This window comes from Lactuca virosa, chromosome 9, assembly GCF_052849685.1.
Source record: "Lactuca virosa cultivar CGN04683 chromosome 9, Lactuca_virosa_CGN04683_v6, whole genome shotgun sequence".
Taxonomy (NCBI): Eukaryota; Viridiplantae; Streptophyta; class Magnoliopsida; order Asterales; family Asteraceae; genus Lactuca; species Lactuca virosa.
Window position 1 is genome coordinate 200,832,171 of NC_136434.1, and position 10,032 is coordinate 200,842,202.

Genomic DNA, 10,032 nt, shown 5'->3' on the forward strand with positions numbered 1-10,032 from the left:
TGCTTATGAATACGTACACATACATCTCACAAACACGTATACATACACATATACACGTACACATATACCACAACTCATTCATGTGTATAAATATACATATATAAACATAATCCATCACAAGTTGGTGAAAAGTATAGGCATTACAATGTTAAACTGTGAAACGAGTACTTGATCCCGAAGCGGCATACGACTTTATGAACGATATTAATAGCTACAAGTTGGTGAAAATATAGATAATCATGTATAGTAGAGGTGTGAAAAAAACGAAGCGAAAAAACGACATTTGGTGCCCAAAAAATCGAAAATAAGAAAAATCCGTAGCTAATTAGCTACAAAATTTTCTTATTTTTGATTTTTCGGGCACCAAACTTCGTTTTTTTCGCTCCGTTTTTTTCACACCTCTATTATACATGATTATCTATATTTTCATCAACTTATAGCTATTAATATCATTCATAAAGTTGTGTGTACATACGGGATCCATTACTCTTTTAGTGGTTTAACACTATAATGCTTATGAATACGTTCACATACATCTCACAAACACGTATACATACACATATACACATACACATATACCATAACTCATTCATGTGTATAAATATACATATACAAACATAATCCATCACAAGTTGGTGAAAAATATATGCATTACAATCTTAAACTGTGAAACGAGTACTTGATCCCGAAGGGGCACACGACTTTATGAACGATATTAATAGCTACAAGTTGGTGAAAATAAAGATAATCATGTATAGTAGAGATGTGAAAAAAACAAAGCGAAAAAAACGACGTTTGGTGCCCGAAAAATTGAAAATAAGAAAAATCCATAGCTACTTAGCTACGGATTAGCTACAGAATTCTAATGGAAAGCATACTCCGTAGCTAATCCGTAGGTAATTTGTATACGTAGGTATTCCGTAGCCATTCCGTAGCTAATTAGCTACGGAATAGCTACGGATTTGCATCTGTAGCTATTCCGTAGCTAATTAGCTACGGAATAGCTACAGACCCGCATCCGTAGCTATTCCGTATCTATTCCGTTACTAAACTAGGGCATCCCATTCTGTAGCTGATCCGTAGCGATTCCGTAGCTAATTAGCTACGGAAATTTTCCGTAGCTATTTTCCGTAGGAAAACGCCATGTTTTCTAGTAGTGGGGACCATGTGGACTTTGTGGAAAGCTCGGAATGATAGATTTTTTTTAAAAATTGAAGTGAATTTGGAGAGGATTGTGGCTGCTGCAACGTCATTAACGTATGTTTAGGTTAAACATAGAGGAGATAAAGATAGTATAGATTGGAACTTATCCCATTTTCTTTGTAATTGAATCACTGTGTGCTAAACATCCAAGCTAGCTGCTTGCAAGTGGGATGAATTTCATTATTAATAAAATTGCCGGTTAAAAAAACAAAAAATACCCATATTAATGGAAATCAATTAACGCACCATAACATCACCTACCAATTTCAAGTTCGCACATGTAACAAAATTTACACAATTTACCCAATTCTAACCATTTTTTTTTGTTAAAAGTCTTTGTCCCTCACAAAACTATAAAACAAAACAACATCTCTCCTGTCAAGATGAACAATTTATTACAAGTATTTCTTTTTACCTTGTTTCTCACAATCCCAGATCAAAAATATAAACATATAATAGCATCTTCAATTATGTTGAACATTTTTACCCTCCTTTTGTGATTAATTACCCTCTTGATTTATGACTAACATTCTCTGATAATGATATTATGCGAGCTGTGCAGTTGAACTTACAACCTCTAGCTCTTCATTTGTCGGCTCATACGATTGTGGCAACACTTGTTAGTTCCATAGAACCTTCAGTAACCTCATGAAATCACCTACGAAACTTCCATAGCGAGCAACAACTTTGGGGCAATGAAAACATTTAATGAGCCCATTCTTGGTAAAAACTTTCATTCTGAATATAATTTGTAAATATGGTCAATAAAAATATGTTGTGCTAACTGCGCATTAAAGAAATAATGACATCTTTAATGGCTTCTTGAATAAATGTGTGGATTTGGGCCATTTGGCTAATGGGATTAAGATTACTGCTTTTAATTTGCTTAATATTCGATCTACAAAAAGCTGCCTTAATCAATTTGAACGACCGATGGGTGTAATTGCACGGTAAAGGAATGTTATAAAATTCTTATAGTTTCTAGTTGTTGCGAGTGTTTTTAGTATATTTGTCAAAAAAGTGGGCTATTTAGCGTGATACATCATATCCTATACATAGTCATTTATAAAATCTAAAAATTGTAAATGTTAATTCGTTATCATAAAGATTTTCTAGAAAGGTTGTTATTACCTTTCTTTTTTATTATTCTATTTTATTTATTTATTTATTTTTTTCAAACGGCAAATATAGTAAACTATTTGTAAATTATTCCACCTATGTCCACTGTGAGACTTAAATCCTCAATCTCAAAGAAGATGGACAACAACTTAAATCCTCAATCTCAAAGAAGATGGACAACAACGGATACCGTTAGGCTAGAAACTCTTTAATTGTTATTACTTGAAAGTCTGAAACTATGCAATAAAGTGGTCCTAAATTTAATTTCAAGGTCTTTAAATGCAATTATAACCAAAGTTCTAAATAACGTAAGACGTGACATTGTAGCAACGTCAAGCCTCAAGCTTTTCCGTGTTTTGGCGAGCCACGATGTTTGTAAGGCGTGACTTAAATCGGCAATTTTGTATATAATTAATATTTTTATATGTATTTTCAACTATTTTTCTAATTTATACACATATATGAGTTAAGACGGCGTTTTGGTAAAGTTTGACGGCAAACATAAGCCTTGGAGCCATGACGAACTTTTTAGAACCTTGTTTGTAACTAAAAGATCTATCAATTTTTTTTGGAACAACAAATTAGTATAATAATGAATTACAATCTATGCCTCCACAAGACTTGAACTTATAAACTCTCAAGTCACGTAACGCTAGCCCAAAAAACCTTTTAAGAGATTTATCAATGGTTAATTTATGTTTGTACATAAGTTTCGTTAATGTGAAATTTTATAAATCTAAATGTTTAAAGAAAAAGGAGACGCTCTTTTTCTTTTTCCTATTTCTTTTGACAAATTGTTCATTATATAGTAATAACGTGAGGAGAAAATTAACTATAATGCACATGGTAATGCTATAAATACCCGATTTTCCCTTTTAATTTGTATATCACAAACACAAAGCAACAACATGAACCCCTTGGACCATGTAGAATTCAGAAGGCAAGGCCATATGATAATAGACTTCCTTGCCGATTATTATGAAAATATCAACAATTACCCTGTCCGAAGCCAAGTCAATCCCGGTTATCTAGTAGAAAGGTTGCCTGATCATGCTCCATTTATCCCAGAGTCAATTGAAAGCATACTAAATGATGTCGAGAAAGATATTATCCCAGGCTTAACACATTGGCAAAGTCCAAACTTTTTTGCCTACTTTGCATCCAGCGGAAGCACAGCAAGTTTTCTTGGTGAAATGCTTATGAATGGGTTTAATGTTGTCGGATTCAATTGGCTTGCATCTCCTGCAGCAACAGAGCTAGAGATCGTGGTCATGAAGTGGCTATCAAAACTACTCCAACTTCCGCCGGCCTTCTCATTCTCAGGTGGTGGTGGGGGTGTTTTGCTTGGCACTACGTGTGAGGCCTTCATTTGCACCCTGATTGCAGCAAGAGACAAGATGCTTGATCAAATAGGAAGAGAAAACTATGAGAAGCTTGTTGTCTATTGTTCGGATCAAACCCATGTGGGTCTCATGAAAGCAGCCAAAATTGTTGGAATAAAACCGGAGAATGTTCGACAAGTCATGACAACCAAGTCCACAAACTATAAACTCTCTCCACAACGACTGGAAGAGTTGATTAAAAGAGATGTTGAAGCTGGCTTATTTCCGTTGTATTTATGTGCTACTATTGGAACAACGTCAACCACAACAGTGGATCCGTTGGGACCCTTGTGTGAGGTGTCAAGCAAATATAATATATGGGTCCACGTGGATGCTGCATATGCCGGAAGTGCTTGTATATGCCCTGAGTTTCGTCACTTTCTTGATGGTGTAGAGGGTGCTAGTTCCTTTAGTTTCAATGCACACAAATGGCTCCTCACAAATCTTGCTTGTTGCTGCCTTTGGGTGAAAGACAAATCGGCTCTCACAAAATCTCTCTCCACGAACTCGGAATATTTGAAAAACAAAGCCACTGAATCAGGACAAGTTGTGGACTTCAAAGACTGGCAGATAACACTCACAAGACGATTCCAAGCGTTGAAGTTATGGATGGTACTACGGAGTTATGGGGTGACTGGTTTGAGGCAGTTCTTAAGAAACCATGTGAAAATGGCTAAAGATTTGGAAAGGTTGGTGACCATGGACAGTAGGTTTGAGATTGTGGCACCTAGATACTTTTCTGTGGTTTGTTTTAGGGTTTCACCCTATGCGATTAATCAGCACCACGGCAACCACGATGAAGTAAATGAATTCAATAGTAAATTACTGGAAGCAATAAATGCAACAGGGCTTGTTTACATGACGCAATCAGTGGTTGACGGAGTTTACTTTATCCGGTTTTCTATTGGAGCAACACTCACCGAAGATAGGCATGTAAAGATGGCTTGGGAGTTGGTGCAGGATCAAGCAACTTCCCTGTTGGGTACACTGGCACCAAAGAAGGCTTCTAATGGAAAACACACCAAGCAGATCGAAGACCACTTTATGTAATCATCTAAAAGAAGAAATACAATATAACATGTTCTCCATTCTATGTAATTTGAATAATTTTTAGGTGCGGTACTGTAACCGCATTTATGAATAAATAATCATTGTGATAAACAAATTATATATATATATATATATATATATATATATATATATATATATATATATATATATATATATATATATATATATATATATATATATATATATATAGATGTTCAAATGTTTCTATCAAATATTGTGTCCCAAATCCACCCATCACAATTTAACAAATAATTAAATAATTTATTAAATGAATAAGGGTATTTTTGGGTTTTTAACACATTCAATTAATGAGACCATTTAATTAAATCTCTTTAATCAAGGAAATAAAATAATTAGGTTTCACCTAATCTCTCTCTCTCTCTTTTATCTCACGTCTTCATCACCTACAAAAGAAAAAGAAATCAAAGGAGTTGGCTTCACAGTTTCACCATCATCTCCATCGCCGATCACCACTCGCACATACACGCCACCACCAAATTCTTCATTATTCAAGGAATCAAAGAGCTTCAAGAAACTATGCAGGTACCGAATAGTTGTAGGTTTGGATAGTACACCGGCTGCGATCGCTTTCTTAATCGACATCTCTACCACCGACAACTCCAGAATCTACTGTTATTCAATCGCAATCGCAACTAGGTATATTGATTTTTTCCTTTCTTATAGTTTCTCTATATCATGCCTAAACCTTCTAATCATTATTCTTCCTGTTGTCTTGATTTAAGTGCTAGTGCTTTAATAGTTAGTTGTTCTGCAACAATTTATTTATACATGTTTGTTTGTCTCGAGATGTTTGTGTTGATTGTCAAAAGTGTTAAATTGCATAATATCACTGAATCGTTAATATGTTAGTTCCATTACTAGATGTTGAACACCCATGCCCCTGAGGTACTGTTGAACATCATCCATAGAAGCTTTAAAGTCTTCATTCCTAAACCCAATACAGTTAAATCCTCACCCTGCAAATTATGAATTTTATTTTGATTATCAAAATGATTTTGATCAATTAAGAATTCATCAAAATAAAATTTTGGTCACTTCTTTTATTTTAATATAGTAGTTTTCTGTTGCACTCACATCTCGAGGATTGAATCCAGTTTTTTTTTGTTTGTTTAACATTTTAAATTTTCATTTTGCATTGATATATAATATTGGTGAGGGGTCATTCTGCCAGAATTGAATCCAGTTCTGTCGGAATGGAATCAAGAAGTCAATTATGTTGGAATGGGATCATGATATTTCACCACTAATTTGTGCATTTTCTACAATTATTGGTTATGGATTATGGAGCAATTCACAAGTCTTCAGATTTGTACAAAAGACTTTAGTTTTTTATTTTTCATTTGCTAATGTTTTATTGGGTTCTAAACTACAATTGGATTTCGATTCACAGATGCTTGAAGAACGGACTGCAAAATTGAAAGTGATTCTCAGCAACAATATTCTTTTAGACTGTATTAGTGTCTTTTGTTAGATTTTGATGTTTTTTTTTTCAGTTTTTAATCGTTCTTAGTTTTATTTTTTATAAATAAATGTAATCTTTAGCAATTGTTACCCATATTCTTTAAGAATTAGTGTAATTTTTGTTTTTATTCTTCAATTGAAGGTTCAAAAATTTGTTATTTTTCAAGAAGTTTATTCCGTCAAAATATGTATTTTGTCAGAATATTTATTCTTTTATGGTTCACGAAAGTTTCAAGATACCCATAAACGTATTCTGTTAGAATGACCTGAATTAAAAGAATGTTTCAAGATATGAACTGATATTCATTCTATAGAAATATGTATTCTAGCATTCAATATGTATTCTGGCATTCTCATAGAATATATCATTCTAACAAAATGTCATTCTGACATAATAAATTCGGTTATTATAAAAAATACATTAGAATTAAATCAATTAATATTAAATTACTTTAAAAAATTCAGATTTTTAAAATTAGGAGAATTAATTATCCCTAAATTTCCGAAAATTTCCGTTTTTAAATATAGTTCCAAAATACCCTTATGCTGAAAATTATGTGATTATATGGTACATGCTACGTTACTCTAATATCATATACTCTCAGATCAGGACAATTGATTATATTTCATCCGATGGTCCAGATCTGTGCATTCTGGCACACAATATTTAGCAAAAACAAAATAACTTAAGCCTATATATATATATATATATACACACACACACACACACACACACACACACACACACACACACACACACTAAATGTTTACCCACGCCAAGCGTCGGATGCGAATAGTTTTTCAAAAATTAGTTTGTAGAGGTGGCGATTAGTTCTTTTGCAAAAATAGATACTACATCTAAACAATTATAAATAAGAGTTATGCTAACAGAAATGAAATCAATAAAAATTATAAAAAAAATGTTTAAAAATTTAGTGAGTTATGTTCAAGTCTCGTTTAAAATATAGATGGTAATCAAGAATATATTAGTTTACCGTTTTAAAAAAACAATAATATCCATCTAAAAATCGATACAATCGTACAATAATATATTATTGTATTTAAATTATTTCTTAATATGCATAACGACGTTTTTTATAATCTTTTCTTTAATATAATGTTGTTGCAACATAATTAAAATTTAAGAAAATTAAAAATACATGGTTAGCAGCCTTGTTAATTAACAATAACTTTATCCATTTAGTTTTTATAAACAATGATGGAAAATGTACTAAAAATAAAAAAATGAATAATACAATTAACGACTGAAAATTAAAATTCAAAGAAGTAAACATGTGAAACACTAACACACTATTATATCACCACACTTTTTTAAAGGCTCATGTGTCCATGCTTCTTGTAATTGTGAATCATCTTTTGTTGAAGTTTTCCCAATAAACAAAACCTATATTCATTGTCTTCATTTGACACTTCTTGAATCAACTTTATTGTAAATTAGAAACAATGATTTTATCTTTCTAGGAATTGTTTGTAATTTTTTTCACAAAGGCACTCAAAGATCTTAGGTATTATAAATATCATGTACATTTCATAGTTTAGATTCCAAATAACAAATTTCGTGGGAATACTCATGTTATATCTTCATGTTCTTGTTAAACAGGGGCGATGCTATGTGCATATAAGGTGGGTCCAATGACCCACCTATTTTTTTAGTTTATATAACATTTCTATAGGAAAATTTTGATGAACTGTATTAAAAATAATTTTGGACCTATCTTACCCATAAAATCTTTGAATTTGTATAGAAAATTTTCTATAGAAAAATTAGTGAACCATAAGGTTTTCTATTCTAAACTCGTCACTGTTGTTAAATAGTTTTATAAAAGTATAATGTCAGACATAATTATGCCCATAATAATGGAACTACAATCTACACTACATAACATTAGCCTCTGATTACAGTTTTGCCCTTATGTTGACGGTCTGGAACTAGAATCTGTCCTACATAGAAAAAGTTGAATTTTGAGAACTACAATCATTGATCATAAAAGTTGAATCATAGATTATAAAAAAGATCCATGCTTCAATTTTAATGATCCAATTTTTTTTCCAATATTTTTTCTCCGATTTAGTACTATGCTCGATTTTATGATTTGTATTTTTTTTATATTTTTTTCAATTTTTTTAAGGTGTCCTCATGAGTAATCACTTTAAAAAGAGTCATCACCCGATCTTCTCTCTCTCTCTCTCTCTCTCTATATATATATATATATATATATATATATATATATATATATAAGTAAGTTCAAATATAAACAGTAAATAGTGTGAGAACCTAAAAACACTATGTTTATGTTATTATTCTATAATGAATGTTGTATATGTGAATTGTTGAAGTAATTATGATATGAATATTAACGTTTGATTATTCATATATTCATTAAAATGTTATTATTCTATTATATATTTATGTATGTGCAGTTTTGTAGTAAATTATAATTTTAGTTTTAACGTGTGATTATTCATTGCTGAATAATGACATAAAACTGTGGACACAAAATTCATTGTAGAATAATAACATAAAAATAGTGTTTTTACGTTCTCACACTATTTACTGTTTTTATTTGAACTGTCCCTATATATATATATATATATATATATATATATATATATATATATATATATATATATATATATATATATATATATATATATATATATATAAACATCCAACGTTGGTACGACACCAATCAAATTCGAGGCAAAAGGATTAAGGATTAGGGCATATTATTGTTAATTTCTTACTTTCAGGGTCTTAATGGAGATGCTCTACAGCGGGAGCAGTTCAGGCCCGAAGATGCATACTTTTGTTTGGATTGCATGGTCTCTAGGGTTTTTATTGTTAACCGAATAATTGTTACATTTTTTTTGATTTGTTGAAATCACTGAAGGTATCAGTTTTCAAGTAAGAATTAACTCTATTCTTAATCTTTAATTTTCAATTTACGGTTCTTTTGAAACCCTAGTTTTGTTTGGTATGTGTAATTTGTTTGAAATTCATTCAAATTTCATGTATCATTGTGATAGGTTTTCATAGAATTAGGCGAGGATGCATTATCATCCTTCAAATAAAGGATGGTAATTTGTCACTCCTTCAGATCGCAAACTAGGCGAGGATGCTTATTTTTATTTCTTTTATTTTGTCGTTGAGAATTTTCTAGGGATTTTAATTGAACCTAGATTATCATCTTTTATTTCTTTTCTTAAGTTGGTGCTTTTTAATTTCATGAACAATTATTTTGTTGTAGAAGGTTAATGTTTAATTTTTCATTTCTTATCTCTTTGATTATTTATCTTTTGTAACTTGTGAATTATTATAAGGAAGTGTATTTCATTTTGTGAATCTGTTAGGGAATTTTGAAATATTACATAAGCATGTGGATCAAGAAAAGCTTAGCAAGACTATTCATAAATATCTATTATTTAGATGCCTCGTGTGGATGATTCAAAGAAATTCAATGAAACAAAGAATGAGGATTTGAATTTTCATTTCATAATGTCTTTTCATGTATTTTCTAGACTATTAATAAATATTCAAACATTTTATTGATCTAGTTAGAGCCAATATGTCCACATAATTTGTTTTGTTTATGTTAATTTATAGTTCTCTATTTATCTCATTGTATATAATATAGGGGCTCCTTTGTAATATGTGTACACTGTATATTGATATCTATACATGCAACCTTAATTAAGGGGTTTCCACATAATCTATCATGGTATCGAGCCAAACCCTACCTCTCCTTCTAAACGT

At 31.3% G+C, this 10,032-nt stretch overlaps 1 protein-coding gene across 1 annotated transcript; it reads left to right on the forward strand.

Annotated features, from left to right (window-relative positions):
- Positions 1 to 3,179: 3,179 nt before the first annotated feature.
- Positions 3,180 to 4,844, forward strand: LOC145135578 (tyrosine decarboxylase 1-like). The gene has a single exon (XM_079069833.1). The coding sequence runs from the start codon at positions 3,231 to 3,233 to the stop codon at positions 4,752 to 4,754; it is 1,524 nt and encodes a 507-aa protein (XP_078925959.1). The 5' UTR covers positions 3,180 to 3,230; the 3' UTR covers positions 4,755 to 4,844.
- Positions 4,845 to 10,032: the final 5,188 nt, after the last annotated feature.

Excerpts from the sequence above, each read along its gene's own strand:
- LOC145135578 (XM_079069833.1), top strand. The coding sequence starts at position 3,231 with ATGAACCCCTTGGACCATGTAGAATTCAGAAGGCAAGGCCATATGATA.